General features: G+C 43.8%; 1 protein-coding gene across 2 annotated transcripts in view; it reads right to left on the bottom strand.

Annotated features, from left to right (window-relative positions):
- The window catches only part of PSMD14 (proteasome 26S subunit, non-ATPase 14), a 383,293-nt gene that overhangs the window by 36,169 nt on the left and 325,654 nt on the right, over positions 1–21,470 (bottom strand). For both annotated transcript variants that reach the window (XM_069224236.1, XM_069224237.1), the window contains exon 9: positions 6,926–7,051. In XM_069224236.1, coding sequence (XP_069080337.1) covers positions 6,926–7,051 — 126 coding nt within the window. The remainder of the gene's footprint in view (positions 1–6,925; positions 7,052–21,470) is intronic.

The following is a 21,470-nucleotide window of genomic DNA, read 5'->3' as shown; positions in this document are numbered from 1 at the left end:
GTGGGTGTGGTCCACCTCCCAGAGCAAACAAGGGCCCCAGGGACCACACACCATGGGGCCTCTAGTGGGTGCTCCAGTGCCAAGCCAGGGCACCCACAGCTACTATGTTGGAGGCCGCATGGGACCCAAGCCCCCGCAGCCCTAAGCTGGATCCCCAGCCAGCACCATACATGATGCTGGTGGGAGCTGGCACTTTGTCTTTGCTCCGCCTGGCAGGAGCAGCTGTTTTAAACTGCTCCCACCTGGCAGGAACAAAGTGGAGTTCCACGCCTGTGAGAGTCCAGGCCCGCACTTTCTCAGGCAGAGAACCAGTGTCCTAGGGAGAGCTCCCCGGAGCACTGAAGATTATCACGCTCCAAAGGATGGGGGACCTAGGGCAGATAGAGGCATGGGGAGAGAGGCACATGGACCCCACCCATTCTTTTAGTATTTTAGCCACGGGCATGGGGTCCTCAGGCTGCATGCCCCCGCCCTTAAATTAGCATTTGGTCTTGGACGTAGGGTACTAGAGGCCCTCTCAGACTCAGGGCCCAACTGATACCCCGCTCCTCACAAATACTCAGGATCGCAGCTTCACTTACGTCTGCCCCAGGAAATGGGGTCTATGGAGCCCTTTCTTGCTTGTGGGGGAGGAGGGCACCCACTCACACCCCCTCCCCCAAAATATAAATGATAAGATCTCCAGGCCTTTCTCAGGGGTATGTTTTATTTATAATCAAAATGCTGTTTTTTTTTTCTTGCTTTCTGGTACAAGATACATCTTCCTGCAAAATTTTGTGTAATTCTGTTTTGTTTTGTAGTAGCGCTGCCTAAAAAAGTGTATGGAATATGCATTGGGATTTTCAGTTTTGGGAACCCCCCTTTTATCTCTGCCCTTGCTTGATAGATCACCCTGAAACTTCCTTGCGCAAACTAGCCAAGTCAAAACTCTCTTTACTCGAAATGTTAAAGACAATCTAACAACATAAATGACAAACATCAACGACAATATAAAAATACATTGGTTAAAAATCAAGACTCTTCCAGTAAGTCACAGGCGCCTTAAGATAACTACTCACTCTAAACCAACCTCACTACCCCGCAACAGTTTTAAGAACCTGAGGGTGACTCAACATTGCTTAAAATTATGAAATTTAAAAAGAGGTAATAATTAGCATATCCTAAAAGGTTTGCACAATGTGCAAAATACCATAAAGTGCAGTAAAGAATGCGTGGAGACACTGTCACAGGCACATTTCATATCAGTTAAAGTGTCACTATGACCCCATGGGAAACACAACATATAACATATGGTACCCACCTTGAATTTTATCAATAAAGCTCTTTCCCAGTTATTGGTCACATATGTTCAATACGGTTGTAGACCAACACTGATTTTCAGAACTGATTTATTCCGCATTAGTGTTTTTTCCAATTCCAGATGTTCATTTCAATACATTTACCCAGAAACAGTTGTTTCACAATAGTCTTATCGACCTTACATACAGATAAAGGATTGCCAAACTACATTTGTCCCAAGTAACAAAAGTATGTTTAACATAAGCAAGCCACGGAATATACAAGCCTCGAGTACACCAAGTACAATCTGTAATAATGTTTTGAGTAAGAGAGGCCTCGTGATTGTTCCAAACGGAGAGCCATAATAAAAACGGCCCCCATCTCAATAGATTCCTCGAGGTACGGTACAGTAGGGCCATCTCTTCATGACAGGTGTAATGGGGCACTAAATGTGGAAAGGAGAGAAGTTGTCTACAAAATGATTTTCTTCAGCTTGCAACAAAACAAACTGCCGTCACTGTAACCCCAAATTCAACCCCTGTAACTTGCAACAGGTACACATTGCTTGGAATAAACATCAAGGAGAGAGATAACAGGCCTGCCCCCCTGCAGATTTACAAATGTTAAAAAGGCATCAGATAGCTTGTTTAAATTTGGAATTTCTAAAACGAACATTCTCTGCCCAAGAGCCATTAGAATCAAAGACTAATCCAAGATATGGAAACCTAAAGCACTTTCCATACGGTTCACATTAACCAATAAAGTATGCATCGAATTGCGTTTGGGGCTGCAAGCCATAATCTGTGATTTAGTACAGTTGGTGAGCAGGTCAAGATCGAGTATAAATTCCATAAAAGCTTGCACCAGACTTCTGAAGGGATTTGGAGTCCTTGCTTTAAGCACGGCATTCTCAGCATACAACAATAAGGGTACAGAGGCAGAGTTGAAATGAGGAACACCAGGAGAAACAGTGCTTGGATAAGCGTTAAGCTTATTAATATATTAAATAAAAAGGTGCTAAAAAACACAATTGCTTGACTCCACATTTTTAATTGATGGGGTTGGATAATTCGCCGTTGGGGTCAAACCTCACTTTAGCGCTCAAATCTTGGTGTAGATAAGCCAAAAAGGGCACATTATGGCATCTACACCCACCTCCAGCATGGCCGCCCATAATTTGCTGATAAATCCAATCAAAGATTTGGGTCTGTATCGGTTGGGGTCAGCCCGGCTGCCTTTTTTAAAAACAGGAACTGTGATAGAACTAGATCATGAAGAGGAAAGGGCATTCAAGTCATTAAAACATTGGCCAACAGCGGGACCCAAAGATCGACTCTGCACTTAAAAACATCAATGGGTACTCCGTCTGATCCTGGGGCTTTAGAGGTGGAGCTACTATTAAGAGCACTAATCACCTCCGCCACAGTAAACTCAAGCTTATCAGCATTATCTTTATCAACTTGCAGGGTTAACTCTGTATAAGAATAGCTATCAGAAGTACCGCAATAAATCGTTAAAATGAGCTACCCATTGAGCCCCAGTAATATGGCTACTCAATAAGGGTGGAGACGTCTTCTGTGCTTGTAATTTCCTAACTACTCTCCAGAATTTCTGAGGATTTTTAAGAGATGCTGCACAGGTTAAGGGATCCCAATAAGCCTGTTGAATTCCTCGCTTCCTGGCTCTCAATACTTCTTTATATATAACCCCAAGCCTGGGCAATCAAATCAGGGTTTCTGGGTTTGGTTGACAGAGCAAGTCTCAATTCCCTATATGCTTGGGAATAGGATTTATCAAACAAGCGGTGGGAGGACAGGCTGGTCCAATAAAAGGCGCAAGCAACAGATTTTTAATTACATTGCACTGCAGTCAAAGCATAGATTATCCCCTGGGGAGATTACAGCCAAATGCTTCAGAAAAATATCTAGGTTATCCCAGAGAGGTTCACCCAGACATTTTGCAGGAGCAGACAAACGCCATGCAAGCCTGAGGCCTTTATGCAGGGGGGATGGCTGCAGGACTGCTTCCTTGGACCCCTCAATAGTGTCTGTAAGTAAACAAAATATAGCAGTCAAAGGATTGTGGTCACTAAAAACCGAGCACAATTTCTCGCTTTTATCCAACTACTGTGAGAAGCCTTGGGTAATGAACAATAGTCAATGATAGATTCACAACCCCTGTCCCCAGTAGGCATGTACTCTAGGTACACTATCATAAACAGACACATGCATATTAACAAGATTGCAACCCAAAATATAGTTGCCCAACTATTCACCTCTCCTATCATTGGTGCCCGTGGCTTCTACTCCAACCTACTGGTGGCCTACCACTATGGTCAGAAGATGGATAACTAAAATTTAGCATAAAAATCTCCGCAAATCATAATGTTGCAGCCCAAAACAGCAGAGCTAAAATTAAGCACACATTTATCAAAATCATTGTTATAAAAATCAATAATATAAAATTTAAAACAATGAAAGTCAATAAGTTCTAGCACCTGAGCCTTTGGTCAGCTAAGGTTCACACGTGTTATTTTGGTCTTAACTCAAAGTTGGATCTACACTAATATGCCTCCCTTTGGTCACCCTGAAATAGGAGTAGCAGGAATGGAAAAACAAGAGTAGCCATTAAGAACTACCAGGGATATAGTCCAGGTTTCCTGCAGAATAATAAAATCATACTGTCCAATCGGGGCGAGTCAATCTCTATTACCCAATTTGCTATTAACACCAGCAATATTCCATGACAGAAAAGAAAACTTGTGAAGACCACCCCTGGGGTTCTTGCAGGGTACTGAGCTCTGGACAGATAAGGTGACCTCCGTTCTTTAAGGGGATGAGAAATCTGTAGAACAGACATCTAGGGTACTGGCCCTTATTACCCAAGAACAAACTTCATTACTAGTAGCCTTTGCCACATTTAAATGCATATTATCCATGCAGCGTGCAGAAAGCATCAGATATGCCTGCCAGTCAGTCACACCCCTCCAACCTTTCAAGGGGCATAAATTTGTTACAAAGAGTGACCCCCAGAGAAACCGGAGGTGCAGTGCGCAGGATTGTGTCTCATAGCAGGAGCTGGTCCAAAAGATGATGCAAAAAAGAAAGGCATATAAAAAGAAAAAGCCCAAGTGAAGGGCTAATATCTGAGAAGACCTAGGAAAGAAAAGTTCTGGCTGAGTTATGGGGCTACGGACAACATTCTGTTCGCTAAAATTAACAACTATACAATCGCCTGGGAATGCCTTAGAGGATGGCTTGATCCACTCGACCCTTCTTGCCATTAGGATTTGGGCTGAGAACAAGATCAAATCCCATGTACTTGGTTAGTCATTAAGGAACCCTAATAATCAGCTCTTCAGTTGACTCAAACCTGGGCCAGCTTCAATCTAGGTACATTTGCCAAAATTGAAACATATGGACACACCTATGGGGCAGATTCAACAACATTCCTTACCAGAATTCCCATAGCACCTGTCTGAATACTCAGGACCAGTAAGATCAGCATGCTCCACATATGTACAAGATCACAGTTGGTGAAGCATGACTGCTTGCATGGACAAAGGGAGAAAAGGAGCAGGAGTCATAGAAGTTCAGAACAGGAACTGACAGTCATTCGCTGTTCGGGGCCATGAAAAACAAAAGTATTATCCTGTGTATCAGGGCCACACTGCTCATTAGAATAGAAATTGTTAGCCACGTTACCCCCGTTACGCTCACTAATGACAATCTTGGGATTACCCCCAGCTAGAGGCCCGTCTGATAAAATACCAGCAGAGGGGTTAGCGCCTTTAGGTTTGGATAGTTTGGTCAATCTGGCCTCTATATTGTCCAAACGATCTTGCAGGGGCTTTAAATGCATTTTTTAGTATTTTTTCAAACCGAATACAAATTGTATGGGATTTGGACACTTTAGAAGTAGCCACCCCTACATCAGGTTTAGTTTTACCCCCTTTCGGATGGAGCCTTTCTCTGCATGGATCTTCCTTTCTTCTTTTTAACAGTGGCTCGTTAGCTGAGGAGGAGGCAGGATTTTTTTTTACACAAACTATATTAATATTCATGGGATGAACAGACAGCCCAGCAAAGTCATTAGAGGCATTAGATCCCAGTGAGTCATGAAGATGGACGGTTACAGTGGTATCCCCCATGTCCACTCCAAAAGAGAGTTAGAAAGAACCCATGCTGCACGTAACAGGAAGGAGTCAATAGTGATGTTCGTGTAATCCGCAGTAGCGCAGGCCACAGTTTTCCTTTTACCCATTGTAGTGGGCTCAATGCCTTCCAAAAGGAGTCAAAGGAACAAAAGGACAAGCAACCTACACCACGGAAGTGAGTCTCCTAACACTGAGGATTTTGAAGGATGGAATACCCTGTAACGGGCCGCTCAACTGAAATAAAAGCTAATAACCCATTGAGTCAATAAGTCCTTAACGAGAGCAAAATTGCATAGGAATATTATCTGAGACCCCCCCCACCCTTTTTGTCCAGGCAGCCACTTGACCCCGAAACTTTGAAGGAAGGTGCTGACGTGGATGAACTTGTTTTTCAGGAACGTTTTGTGAGGATTTGTCAATCAATGCCAAAGTTATTAGCAAACCAAAAAGGCTCTTCCTATCTGAACTAGGTTCAAACTATAACTAAAAAGTAGATACACCTTAATTTATGATTTAAAAAACATTCTGAAATGCTAATAACAAACCACAGTTATAAAACACTCATTGTTAGTAAATAAAGCAAGAAAAAGAAAAAAAAAAAAAAAAAAATACACCAAAACTGACCAGTTATGGTTAAATGAAACAAACTAGACTTTGTGGCCCCTGCCATGGACACCTGCAAGATATGTAAATATCAATGGCATCACTGTTAATCTGGGGTTCAGCAAACCAGTATTAGAAGTGGGCAAACGCAAAAGTAGGTTAAACTGGGAACACATCCTGTAAGTTACTGTCTGTAGTTATACTCTAGAATCAATCAACCTATAAATACTTCCTAAATTGAACATGTTTACAAAAAGTGTAAGTCCAGGTTTTGAGATTATACCCCGCCCCAGCAATTCTTACTTCAACATCATGAGAATTACTGTACTTTCACTATTCTCATTCCTCCTGCCTTCCTCTGTTTATATTTGCTGCTATCAACCTTCCCAATATATGTCTATTTCTGCTACCACACATCGATATCTTAATGTACAGAAAGGTTAAAGTATTCAAAATTATATTAAAGAAAGCCCTTTCAAATTAAAACTACAAAAACATATACTAGAAACAATACACAATCAAACCAGTAAACATCTTTGTCTGCCTAACCATTCTGCACTTTCTTTACAAGACCCTACTCTCAAAAACATCTTCATTGTTTTATTAGTAAATATGAATAAATGCATAACATGCTAAAAATACTACAAAGACATTATTACCTCACTACATTTTCAGCGTCAACAAACATTATTCCAACAACAATTGAATCCATTTATTTTAGTGTATAACACGGGAGTCAAATCAAATGAAAATATATCCCCAGTCAAATATCTACTGATAGTCATAATAAATTAAACCCTTAATGATTTCTGGGGCCAAGACAAACATTTATGCTGTTATTCCAAGAACATTGCCATTTGGTGGCTCAACTGAAAATAAATCAAATACCTTGTTATAATTCTTTGCCAATTCCAGCATTTCCTTTACCACGCTCTCATTGAGTTTGCAATGCTCATTGTAGTCTTGAAGAGTTAATCCTTCCATCCAACTCTTTTTATGTAAATTTAGCAGCATCTGAAAAGCAAAACCATGTCTAAGTCATCAAGAACATATTTCAGCACCAATACTGTTTCACCAAACGTGTTCTTTCTATAGGGTACCAATTATTTGTAATTATGTATAAGCCCATCACTTTAGATGTATCACCTCACAAAATGATCAAGCAACCAAGATGGAAAAGCAAGTGTTGACAATTTCTACAGCACAGATTAGTCTCATGTTGCTGACATATCCTATGTACAATTATTATAGTCTTTCACTTAAGTAGGGAGCCATGGAAGGGATGCAAGCCAATGAAAAATGCAACTCAGAGAAAAAGTAGGAGTTTCATAAAATACTTTCTTCTTTACATCTTGACAATCTCCATGACTTTCCACCCCATGTTCAGTTTGGTAAATTATAATTTACCAGAATCAGGATGTAAGGGGTTAAATTTGAGAAGTCATCAATGATGCTAATTAACATGTCATGAGTGATGTGATGTCACAAGCAGTGCACGGTGGGCAAGCAAATTATAGTAATCTTAGTAAACTATAACTTGTAAACTTCAGGTTTTCTTTGGTAAATGTTAGTTTTACCTCATTTAACACTTAGCTATAACCACTTTAACCTTTGGTTTTTCCAGTTGATGAATAAAAAAAATGTACAAAATGCTACTAGTTTAACAACTGCAGAGCTTTTAAACAGCCAAGAAGATGGGTAGGCTAAGTAAGCAGATGTGGAAAGGGCATACTGTACTTGGGCAGATGCCTATCTCTTCAACTTTTCGTAGCCCCTTTAAAATACATTATGCTTCAAATTACTAAAAGCCCACATCTTCCCTCACATTTTTAATCCTCTAGCTTCAAGTCTCCATTAACAGCTCAATGCTCATTTACTTCAGCCCACTCTTCGGGAAAGGCCTTAAATTAAAAAAATAAAACATTTCAACTAAATTGTGCTCAGGATTGCCTCACTTCTGTCTTGAATACTAGTTTCTCATTAGACCTTTGAGGTTTAAGCTTCAGTTGATCACTATGGAGTTAACAACCAGGCTTCTGCTGGGGATGAAATAATGTTTCAATCTGCAGGTCAGAATGTTTTTCTGACATGGATGAAGAAGATATTTGGGAATTCATAAAATCACTAATTTTGTTAATTTCTAAAGGAAATGCTTTAGCTTTTACAGCTTTGAGTTCATCCAGGTAGATTCAGGTGTACCGCTGTTTGTTTATAAATGGAAAATGTTAGCACTCAAGTTGATCATTAGAAGGCTGGAGGAAACTGCAGTAAAAAACTGGGGTGTCAACTAACAGACTGCTGTTGTTGGAAGCCCATTCTACTCAGAATATCAGCCTTTATTCTCACATGACAAAGGAAAAGGGTGTGAACTAATAGAAAATGTGCTCTCATTTTAGTTTCTGCAGCAACCCCCACAACCTCCATACCATAATCATGAGAGAAAACAGTTTTCTCTCAAATACTGTTCATGAAATCCCAGCAGAGGACCAGCATTTTCCACAGGACAGAATCATTTGAGAACACACAACTCCTAAAATTAGTATTGACCCACCAACAAACGATTTAAGCTGTGACTAAAATGTTATAAAACCATTATTTGTGCTCTTGTATGCCACACACCAAAAGAAGCCTTTAATACATGAATTTCCTTTGGTTTGGGGGGTGGGGGGGGGGGGGGAGGGTTGGAGAGGGGGGCATGTTCCAAGTCCTTTAAAGGCGGCCCCAACACTTTGCTTATGTTGAAGCCATCCAATCAAATTGAGTCACTTTGGGACTCACCCACGTGCCCCTTGGGGTTAAAGTGTATTCACCAAGGCCCCTCATATTTTTTTTATTCATTTTTATAACACAGGGACTATGTCTGTGAGTCCTGTAATGGCTGCTACAATATATTGTGCAGGTTGTGGCCAGGAAATCAGCATTAACTAGTCCACGTTAAATTTGCCAATCATAGATCTGGACAGCAACAGTCCAAATATATCTGGATTTTTAATCCATCCATAACCACCCAAGCAACTCTTTAAACACAGATGTCTCAAAAACAGCTTAACGGATTTACTGACTTCTGAGTAATTGTCTAACTTTCTGCCAATTTTGGTGTAATTCCGTGCATCTGTTTTTTCTGTAGCTGCTTTAACATGCTCTTATGGGAAATCAACGTTTTGGGGACCCCACCCCCCCCTTTTTCTTAGCCCCCACTTGATGGATGACCCCGAAACTTTCCTGGAAAAAGCTGAGGTGGATGAAATTTCTTTGTGAAAAGTTTTGTGAAGATTCCTCAAATGGAACCAAACTGAACAGTAAATATTGGAAACGCCGATGACCGCCACTAGGTAGTTATAGTTAAGGCAGCTGTTTCATAAGAAAAGCGTTCTTTCCAAAAAGGTGCTACTTTTTGACTAGTGTGTGCATGGAAAATTTTGGAGTGATCTGTCTAGCAGTGGCTGAGAAAACAAAAGGATGAGGTCCCAAAACGCGAAATTCCCATGCATTTTTCACAGACTTCTTTAGACAAATCTACATCAAAAACTGCTGAATGAAATTACATCACATTTAGTGGAAAGCTAGATCTTGTACTTTTTGTGATTTACTGTAAACCTGTTCAGTAGTTTGGGATATCATAGTTGAAAGAATATCGATATCTGGATAATTGGGTTCAAGGGACTCCAACCCAAATTAAAAAAAATAGAGTGCTTTGATTGGCCCAGTGAGCCTTTTTCTCTTGGGCCAATATGCTCCCGCAGGAGTCAGACTCCAGCGGGAGCAAGTGTTCAGTTTGGCTGCCAGCAATATGAGAAAAATGTTCCTGGCAGCCATTACAGGAAGTAAAAAAAAATATATAAGGGGGCAGGGTAGGGATACATTGATCTACTAAGTCCCCATGGAGGGGAAACCCCAAAGGAACACTGGGTCTAAAGAAATACATATATATATGTATATGACCAGACATGGCATGGACGGTATGAATGAGGGTTACAAAGGTCAGTTTATACCACAAGTGGAACTGTTCTCACAATGTTAAAATGATTATTTCACCAACCACATGCTTTGAATAATGTACACCCTGTGGCTTGGAAAAACCTTGAAAATAAGATCTACTAAGGATGTGAAAACGTCTACGGGTGTAGAGAAAACAAGGTTTTATGGTCTTTTAATTTATGTGAAGATGGCGGCAAGGTGATTAAAGAACTGAGTGTGAACAATCAGTCCGTTTTCACTGACAATGTTTGCACCAATGATAACAGGGAAAAATGTTTAAAAAGGAAATCAAATGAGAGACCTATTGATTTACGAACCAGCATTGAGAAAGGCAATTTCTGCTGAAATGCGTCTGCCTAGGTTTGAATAAATTGAAAAGTGGAAATCCCGAGAATGCTTGGAAGTTCCTTCAGGAGCAGTGGAGTTTGATTTAAAACATGAATGCCACCACCTCTGGGCCACAGTTTAACCCTCTAGGGAGTAGGGATGCACAGGCCCCTTCCTCCGAGCCTTCAGAGGCCCCTTAGAGCCCATCCTGGCAAGCAATCATTATATATGGGGAGTGGGGACGCACGCCCCCTCCCGGAGCTATCACTGACCCCAGGAAACCACCCTGGTGGCTGAAATAATTGAATATGAAGAGGACAGCCAAGTGGCACCCCTCTCCGAGCCATCACAAGCAACTGGGAGCTCACCCCTTGGGCCAAAATATGTCATAAAGGGGAGTGAGGGACACACAGCCCCAATCCTTGGGCCATTAATGGCTCCTGGGACCCCATCCCCCAGGGCTGGCTCACTAGTTATTCCCTTTGGAGCCCAACTCTAGGTACATAGCAGTTTCACTGCCTGCACCGGTGTGGGCAGAGAAAGCTGTGTTTGTTCCCCCTTAGCAGGAATATGTTTGTATCTCAAAGCAGGAGCAAACGAACAAGTTACTTACCTTCGGTAACGCTTTTTCTGGTGGATACACCAGCTACCTGTGGATTCCTCACCTTATGAATTCGTCCTTGCGCCAGCATCCAACGGAAAGTCTTCTTCCTAGCTGTCCACGTCGACGAGGACGTCATAATGGCACGGCTCCACGTGACTCCGTCTGACGTCACCGTGCCAATAAGAGGTCCTCGTCGGCATGCTTACGTCAGTTTCACCCCATTTGTTTACGTGCCTTTGAGAAGAACAGGTGAGAACCGACCCATAAAAAAATAAAAAAATACATATACACAAGAACACTTCCCATAATTGCATATATTCACATGAAATATAAATATCAAATTATTATAGAGATATATATATATATATATATGGAAAATGTCACTTACCCAGTGTACATCTGTTCGTGGCATTAGTCGCTGCAGATTCACATGCTGTGCACATCCCGCCATCTGGTGTTGGGCTCGGAGTGTTACAAGTTGTTTTTCTTCGAAGGAGTCTTTTCGAGTCACGAGACCGAGGGACTCCTCCCATTTCGACTCCATTGCGCATGGGCGTCGACTCCATCTTAGATTGTTTTCCCCGCAGAGGGTGAAGTAGGAGTTGTGTATGCTAGTAATAGTGCCCATGCAATGGAGTGAATGCGTATGTACATAATGAAGTTTAAAGTTTACAAATGTACAAATGTTTAAGATCTACTTCTAAACAAAAATAAAGTTGTTCTACGGACAAATCCTAAATTTTTACCAAAAGTAATCTCACCGTTCCACTTGAATCAAACAGTAGAATTACCAGTGTTCTTCCCACAGCCAGATTCTGTAGCTAAAGGGCACTACATACATTAGACATCAAAAGAGCACTAATGTACTACATTGACAGAACAAAACAAATTTGAAAGACAAAACAACTATTTATTGCCTTTCAAAAACCTCATACAGGAAATCCAATTTCAAAACAAGGCATTGCTAGATGGATAGTTAAGTGCATTCAAACCTGCTATCTTAAACCTAAAAGAGAACTGCCTATTACACCAAAGGCACACTCAACCAGAAAGAAAGGTGCTACCATGGCCTTTCTAGGAAATATTCCAATGAACGAAATATGTAAGGCAGCAACATGGTCTACGCCTCATACATTTACCAAGCACTACTGTGTAGATGTGTTAACTGCACAACAGGCAACAGTAGGTCAAGCTGTACTAAGAACATTATTTCAAACTACTTCAACTCCTACAGGCTGAACCACCGCTTTTGGGGAGATAACTGCTTACTAGTCTATGCACAGCATGTGTATCTGCAGCTACACATGCCATCGAACTGAAAATGTCACTTACCCAGTGCACATCTGTTCGTGGCATTAGTCGCTGCAGATTCACATGCACCCACCCGCCTCCCCGGGAGCCTGTAGCCGTTTAGAAGTAGATCTTAAACATTTGTACACTTTAAACTTCATTATGTACATACGCATTCACTCCATTGCATGGGCACTATTACTAGCATACACAACTCCTACTTCACCCTCTGCGGGGAAAACAATCTAAGATGGAGTCGACGCCCATGCGCAATGGAGTCGAAATGGGAGGAGTCCCTTGGTCTCGTGACTCGAAAAGACTTCTTTGCATAAAAACAACTTGTAACACTCCGAGCCCAACACCAGATGGCGGGATGTGCACAGCATGTGTATCTGCAGCAACACATGCCATCGAACATATATATATATATAAACCTTTGCAACTATAACTGTGCAATCAGGCAGGCAACGGGGAGGCGGGAGGGACTGTGAGGAATCCACCGGTAGCTAGTGTATCCACCAGAAAAAGCGTTACCGAAGGTAAGTAACTTGTTCTTCTGATGGATACAACTACCTGTGGATTCCTCACCTTATGAATAGAGTCCCAAAGCAGTACCGCACTCGGTGGTGGGTGCCCGCCTGATTACACCAAGAAATCCTGCAATACCGAGCGTGCAAAATGGCCGTCCCTCCTCACCTCAGAATCCAAACAGTAATGTTTTGCGAAGGTATGGAGGGACGCCCAAGTTGCCGCCTTACAAATGTCCACTATTGGAACCCCTCTTGCCAGGGCCGAAGTGGCCGACTTAGCTCTGGTGGAATGGGCCCTGATACCCTCAGGGGGAACTTTCTTCGCCAGTGGGTATCAAACTTTTCTACAAAGGATGACCCACCTGGAGATAGTTCGATTCTGCACCGCTCTGCCCTTCCGCTGTCCAACATACCCCACGAACAGCTGATCCTCCAGACGAAAGTCTTTTGTTCTCTCCAAGTAGAAACTAAGAGCCCTTTTAGGGTCCAACCGATGGAGTCTCTCTTCATCTTTAGAGGGGTGTGGAGGAGGGTAGAAAGAGGGAAGGGTAATAGTCTGTCCCATATGAAAAGGAGTGACAACTTTTGGCAGGAAAGCTGCCCTGGTTTTCAGCACCACTTTATCAGGGAAAAACATGGTAAAGGGAAGTTTAATGGAAAGGGCTTGAAGCTCCCCAACCCTTCTAGCAGAGGTGATTGCAATCAAGAAAACAGTCTTAAGGACTAAATATCTTAACGGGCATATATGCATGGGTTCGAAAGGCGAACCCATCAGAAATGTCAAAACCAGATTTAAATCCCACTGAGGCATGTGAAAGGGCTTGGGAGGAAACTTATTAACTAAGCCCTTAATGAACCTATTTACAATTGTAGATATGAATAGAGAAGGCTGGTCCGGAAGGCAAAAAAAAGCCTACAGAGCCGCTAAATAGCCCTTAACTGTAGCTACCGCGCAGCCTTTCTTTGCTAAATCAAGAGCAAACAAAAGAACATCTGAAAGGAGGGCCTTTAAGGGATCTTTTTGATTCTCTCTGCACCAAACCACAAATTTTGCCCACCTAACGGCATAAATGGATTTAGTGGAGTGTCGCCTGGACGATAGAATAACATCCACTACATCTGGTGGGAGAGAAAAGGAACTCAGGTTGCCCCGTTCAATCTCCAGGCATGAAGGTGCAGGTTCTGGAGGTGGGGGTGTAGAACCTGCCCCTGTGACTGTGAGAGGAGGTCTGCCCTGAGTGGGAGACGGAGCGGAGGGCACTGAGAGAGTTGAAGAAGGTCTGTGTACCACACCCTTCTCGGCCAGTCCGGAGCAACCAAGATGACTTGGGCCTGGTCTTGGCGAACCTTCCTCAGAACCAGAGGAATCAAGGGTATGGGGGGAAACGCGTAAAGCAACTGGCCGCTCCAGGACATCTGAAACGCATCCCCCAACGCTCCTTGCATCGGATACTGGAGGCTGCAGAACAACGGACAGTGCGCGTTCTCCCGAGTGGCGAATAGATCCACCTGAGGCGAACCCCACATCCCGAAGATGTAGAGGACCAGGTCCGGATGGAGACGCCACTGGTGATCTACTGAGTAGTGACGACAGACCATCCGCACGTACATTCAGAACTCCGGCCAAATGATTTGCTATTAAGCACATCTGATGGTCCTGAGCCCAGGACCAGAGTCGCAGAGCCTCTCTGCAGAGAGGGTACGACCCTACCCCTCCCTGCTTGTTTATGTACCACATCGCGGTAGTGTTGTCCGTCAGGACCTGAACTGACTGACCGCGAAGGGAAGGGAGGAAGGCCTAGAGTGCCAAACGTATTGCCCGCAATTCCAACAGATTGATGTGCAACATCTGTTCCACTGGAGACCAATGACCCTTGATCTCCAGGTCCCCCAGATGAGCTCCCCACCCTAGAGTGGAAGCATCTGATACCACTGTGGCCACTGGCGGTGGTAGCAAAAACGGTTTTCCTTGGGAAAGGTTGCCGTCCACCAATGAAGATCCGCTGCAGTGTCCCTGGAGATCCTTATCGAATCCCCGAGATCTCCTTTGTGATGGAACCACTGCCTGCGGAGGCACCACTGAAGAGCCCTCATATGCCAGCGTGCATGAGTGACCAACAGAATGCAAGAAGCAAACAGACCGAGCAGGCGTAAGACTTTGAGGACTTGAACAGCCGCTCCATTCTGAAACATTGGAATCAGCGCCTGAATGTCCCGAATCAGCTGAGGCGTGGGTAGGCCCGAAACAATGTTGTGTCCAGTACTGCCCCTATGAACAGGAGGCGTTGAGAGGGCTCCAGCTGAGATTTGGGTACGTTTATCGAAAAACCCAGATCGAACAACTGGGTTGTCATCCGCAGATGAGACAGCACAAGCTCTGGAGACTTGGCTTTGATTAACCAATCGTCCAGGTAGGGGAATACCGCTATTCCCTTCCTTCTGAGATGTGCTGCAACCACTGCCATCAACTTTGTAAAAACTCGAGGTGCTGAAGTAAGCCCAAACGGAAGGACCGCAAACTGGTAGTGTTGCGACCCCACCACAAACCGGAGATACTTCTTGTGCGACTTGAGTATCGGAATATAAAAGTACGCATCCTGCAAGTCGACAGACACCATCCAGTCTCCTTCGTTCAACGCCAATAGCACCTGCGCTAGGGTCAGCATCTTGAATTTCTCCTGTTTGAGGAACAAATTAAAAATCCTCCAGTCCAGGATCGGTCTTAGACTACCGTCCTTTTTGGGGATCAGGAAATATCTTGAATAACAACCCTGACCCCTTTCCTGCACCGGCACCAACTCTATTGCGCCCTTTGATAACATGGCCTGAACTTCCTGTTGCAGCAACAGAAGATGGTCTTCTGAACAAAATGAAGGACGGGGGGAAGGGAGGAGGGGACTCCTGAAAGGGGAGAGCATATCCTATTTCCACAATCTTTAACACCCAAGAGTCCGTTGTTATCGACTCACACTTGCGGAGAAAAAGACTCAGCCTTCCCCCTACAGGAGAGGTATGAATGATAAAGTGGGGAAAACTAGGGCTGCCTCTGCTGTTGTCCACCAGAGGAAGAGGATGAGGATGAAGGCTGCTGGACTGCCCCTCTAGCTCTACCCCTGCCCTCTAAGGGAACGATAGGGTGGATTGGCAGGTTGTTGGGCAGAGTACTGGGGCCTCCGAAAGGCAGAACCACGTGCAAACCCCCTGAACCTGCGAAAAGGTCTATAAGGAGTAGCAATGGTAGTCTGTAAGCCCAAAGACTTAGCTGTAGCCCGACTGTCTTTAAACCTCTCAACAGCAGAATCCGCCTTTTCTCCAAACAACTTCTCTCCATCGAATGGTAGATCCAACAAAGTGGTTTGAACGTCCAAGGAAAACCCGGAGGACCTCAACCAGGCGTGCCTCCTAGTAGCCACAGATATCCCCATGGCCCTGGCTACCGAATCCGCCGTGTCCAGGCCAGACTCTATGATCTGCTGCGCAGCCGCCTGGGCATCTGAAAAAAGAGATCCAAAGGGCCTCTGTACATCCTGCGGTAGATCTCTGACCATCTCCTTAGCAGAGTCCATAATGGCGTGGACATACCTGCCCAGCACACAGGTCGCATTGCAGCCTTGAGCGCCATGCTGCATGATGAAAAGATCTTCTTTGAAGACTGCTCCATCCTTTTGGACTCCCTATCAGTTGGGACCACAGGGAATGTTCCTTCGCAGAGCAAGACGCCTGGACTACCAAGCTTTCAGGAGTTGGATGGCACGACAGGAAACCCAGATCCCCGGGTGCGCCCCTATGTCTCCTTGCTACTGCCCTGTTCACCGCTGGAGTCGTAACCGGCTTTCTAAACAGATCCAGAATGGGCTCATTCAACGCCTCGTTGAAGGGCAGTAAAGGATCAGCAGTGGACGTAGAGGGATGCAACACCTCAGTCAACAGGTTGGTTTTCACCTCCGCCACAGACAAAGGCAAGTCTAAAAACTCTGCTGCTTTTCTGACCACTGTATGAAAAGATGCTGCCTCCTCTGTAAACTCCCCCAGAGATGCAATGTCCCATTCGGGGGAAGTATCCAGGCCGCTTTCAAACCCCAAGCCTTGGTACTCATCCAAAGGCCCAATCTCACCTTCTTCTAACTGCCTATACTCTTCCTCCTCCAGGAGTCGTAATGCCTTTCTTCGGGACCTAAGGCGTGATTCCAAAGTCGGCGTCGATAATGAATTTACCGACGCCGAAGACTTCGAATCCCGGTAGGGCACAGGAAGAGTTGGATGACTCCTAGCATCACCCCGCGCCGACACGGACTCCAATGACGTCTTCCGCGGAGCCGGCTGGCATGAAGGCGACGGGGCCGGCCGGAAAGGAGACAACATTGACCTCGAATGATGTAGCGATGGTGTCTGCTGACGCGATGATGGAGCCACAGACCCAGCTGGTGAAGATCTTCCACGACGAGACATCCTCGGTGCCGAACCGACACCTTCAGCTGGGCAAAATGGCATAAACGGAGCCGCCTTAAACGGCGCCGGGGAGCCCAAGTCAAACGCCAAAGGCCCCGTGGGACCCGCCGGTGCACCAGCAGGAGCCATGGACTGGAAAACGGCAAACATTGCATTTAAAAATGCTGCCGGATCGGCTCCTGGAGCCGGGAAAGCAGGATATTGCTGTTCTTGAGCCTGCTGCACATCAGGCTCCTGAGGCTGAGGCGTCACAGTAGGGCTCACCTCCCATGTACTTCAGCGTCGAGTAGAAGGAGACCTCGATCGGCTCTGCTCCGAGAGTCGTGACGGCGTCGTGAATCATGGTGACGTCGCTTCTTATGCTTTTTTGGCGAAGCATGGGACGAAACACTCTTATGGCCCTTCTTCTTGGCTTTTGCCATGAAAAGCTTAGCCTCTCGTTCTTTTAGAGCCTTAGGGTTCATGCTCTGGCACGACCTACACCCCTTGACGTCGTGCTCAGAGCTAAGACACCAGATACAATCCAAATGTGGATCGGTTACAGACATCAGACCTCCACATTCTTTACAGGGCTTAAAACCCGATTTCTTTAGGGGAGACATTGTAACCACCAAAACGCAACAGTAATCAATGAGCCAGGAAAGAAAAAACCGTTAGCGTCGAAGGCATGGAAAAAAGGAAAACTGATGTCAGCACACCGACGAGGACCTCTTATTGGCACGGTGACGTCAGACGGAGTCACGTGGAGCCGTGCCATTAGGACGTCCTCGTCAACGTGGAAAGCTAGGAAGAAGACTTTCCGTCGGATGCTGGCGCAAGGACGAATTCATAAGGTGAGGAATCCACAGGTAGTTGTATCCATCAGAAACATAATCTACTCCTAGCGGGTGGGAGCTTTGAAAATACTGCCAGCAGACTTTTGATGCGGGCAGGGAACACATCAAAAGTCTGCTTCTGCCTGGAGGGAGCAGCATTAGTAGCTGCTCCATGTGGGCGGGAGCAATGCCTGCTCTCCCACGGTCCCAAGCAAATCTATGATGGGCCCTGGGGAATGGGGCCTCCAAGGTCATAAACCCTTGGAAAGGGGTGCTGTGCGGCCCAAATTCCTTTTTTTTTAATTTATTTTTTTAAGTAGGAGTCCTGGGAGACGGGGTCCCCAGAACCTAATAAGGCCCGGGCAGGGAGCCACGCAGCTGCCATTTCCTTGGCCCTGGGCGATGGGTTACCCAGGGTCTAATAAATCTCTGGGAGTGGGGCGACTTTCTTTAAAAAAAACAAAAAAACTAAAACAAGAAGAAAACAAAAAGGCCATGGGAAATGGGGTCCCCAGGGACTTATAAGGATCGGAGAAGGGGCCACACAGCCCCCCCCCCCCCACCCTTTTCATTTAAAAAAATGTCTCTCGTGGTCCCTTGGGAGGGGGGCCAAGTGTATCCCCAGGGCGTAAAAGGGCTCCCGGAAAGTGGGCCACGATGTGGCGACCCTCCCCTTTAAACAACATTAGGCCCTGTGGCCAACCCCAGCCGTGCTGGGCCTTTGGGAGTTGAAGTTCCGTATGGTAATAAAATATTACTTTGCACTTAAACACTAGAAATTCACTGAAAAACAAAAAGGTTTAACTAAGGTTATAGTTAGATGAATAGGTAAGTGACAACATTAACGTTTCAAACTGGGAAAAACACAGACATTCACCAGTTAGTACAGCGAACTATAACTTGTGCCCATGTCATACACTGCTTATGACCTCACATATTAAGTCACTCATGAAATTCTATGACTTCATTTATAACATCAATGATGACTTCTCAAATTACATCATTGATGGCATCGGTGATAATATCACCGACGACCTCATCCAAGTTTGTTTTGTACTCACTGGTCTGCAAACGGGTATAGAGCTCTGAAATTAAGTACAAAATAGCTCAGAAGAATATGAGGCATTATCAAAGCCATCACAGAAACAACTCCCTTGGTGTAGAAAGCATGGCTTCTGTGCCTCACTGACCATCTACCACACAATTCACTGCCAACGCCTCGAACACTGCCAGCACACCAGCGCAGTACAAAAACAAACATACTACAGCTAACATTCTAACCACTAAATTGAATTCATAAAATTACCCAACACATCTCCCCCCTTTACAACCCAGCAAAACATAATGAAGGAAATATACAACCTGCAAAAAATAATAATATAAATTGTATATTTTTTTCCCCTTTCTTAAAACATTTCATAACTATCAAAATATTTAGATTTGTTAATTTTCTTCTTAAGTCTCCCCTTTAAATTGCTGGCACAACTGCTAGGCACTACTCTATCAAAATCATCAGAGTTGTTTCTTTCACTTACTTGTACATCATCAGTGACGTTTCTATCATTAACTTGTGCATTCCAGACTGCTACCATGTTTCCCTCATCAGCTTGTACCAAATCACCACTACGTTGTCCAACATCTCTCACTCTTCCTTCTTGAATCAAATTCTGGACTTCACTTATATTCTGATTATGATCTCCACCAGTAACAACCATGTATTTCACAAATCCACCACTCTCTAAACTCGCATTCCCCCATTTGTCCTGCACTGATTTTTCCAGAAAGCACCATTGCCATCTGGAATCTTAACAACATCTCTCTTGTTCCACCACGTGCCATTTTTCACCTTTACAGCATGTCTGGAAAATAAAACACCTTAATTTTGAGTCCTCCTCACATTACTTCTGCCTCCTACACTGAATTGAACATCACTCACATTTTTAAGCAGGTCATATCTCATTTTGCTTGCAACTTGTGATTCTTCTACTCTTCCCTTTATTTGACTCACATCGTGAATTTAATCATTCACCTTAGTTTCTTGTACTACCCACCTCGGAGACAGCTCGTAACAAGAATATCTTCCTCTTGACGTGACAAACGGGGACACCGCTCTTGTAGAATGTGGTGTTTTATGATAACACCAACCTCTTACCGCTACAGCATCCTGAACTGACCTCCCTGAAGTAATGGCTATTTGAATAATCTTTTACTCGTTCCACCAAACCACTACCTTGTGGACTGTACAAAGCAGTAGTGATGTTTAATATTTATGCTGTCCAAAAACTATCTGATAAAATGTGACAAATTGTACTCCATTATCCGTGACTAAAAATGCTAGTATACCCTCACATCGAAATAATTATTTAAAAAATGTGACTACAATTTCAGCATTGGGTTCCATTTGGAATGATAGCACACAGCCACCAATGCATAATGTTAAAGATCACACAAACCCCCAATAGTGTCATGACCACACAAACTTGCCAAGTCAAATCAAAGAAGTGCATGAGAAAAGCAAAGAGATATCCTCAGTGGAGACAGCAAAGCCCTAACTGGAAGAAGGTTTGCAGAGTAATCTTGCGCTTATTTCAAAGGAAGAATCAAGAAGAGAAGATCCAAGATGGCCGCTGTGAGTCCTGAAGGTTAGTTACAGTTCTAGTCTTGCAATCGGTTGGTTGCTAGGTTACGAGCTCTCCAGCTGGAAGCCTTGCACTTGAGGTCTGACAGGAATCAGCTGTGTGGAGAGAGAGCGCGCTTCGGAACAGAAACTCGTGTGAGGTAAAATTACATTTGAAGATTATATTACAGAAAACAGATAAATATTGTCAAGGTTTATTCGAAGAGTTTGATAGTAGACCGGTCCCGTGGAAGTCGGCAAGGCTACAGAGTTAATGTATGAATTAACCTTATGTTTACAAGGTTCTTGTTTAAGATATTAAAGTCAAAGAAAAAACAAACTTCAAAAGAGCAAGTATCTACAAATGTCAAGGTTATAAACAAAGGCCAAGTTTAAAGGAGAAACGAACTGTCAACAAATAAGCATTTACAAATTCAATGGTAATAAACCAAAATAGAGTTTAAAAGAGAAACGAACTTAAATAAACAAGCATTTACAACTACAAGTTATCGACAGATGTCGAAGTAAGGAAGGAGAAACTAACTGTAATAAACAAGCATTTACAAATACAAGTATTGACAGAAGTCACAATAAGACAGGAGAAATTAAATAACATCAGCTGATTTGAAGAACGCATTATCACCAACTATATATATATATATATATATATATATATATATATATATATATATATATAGCAACATAAAACCAATCTCTAACAAAGGTTGAGAAGTTCTTCCAGAATCAGTAATAAGCATTTTTTAAGAAGAGCTATCATTTATAGAGAGAAGCAAGGCTACAGAGAACTCAGGGTGAGTGAAGA

This window comes from Pleurodeles waltl, chromosome 3_1 (assembly GCF_031143425.1).
Source record: "Pleurodeles waltl isolate 20211129_DDA chromosome 3_1, aPleWal1.hap1.20221129, whole genome shotgun sequence".
In the NCBI taxonomy this organism is placed as follows: Eukaryota; Metazoa; Chordata; class Amphibia; order Caudata; family Salamandridae; genus Pleurodeles; species Pleurodeles waltl.
This window is presented reverse-complemented; position numbering and strand designations above follow the sequence as displayed.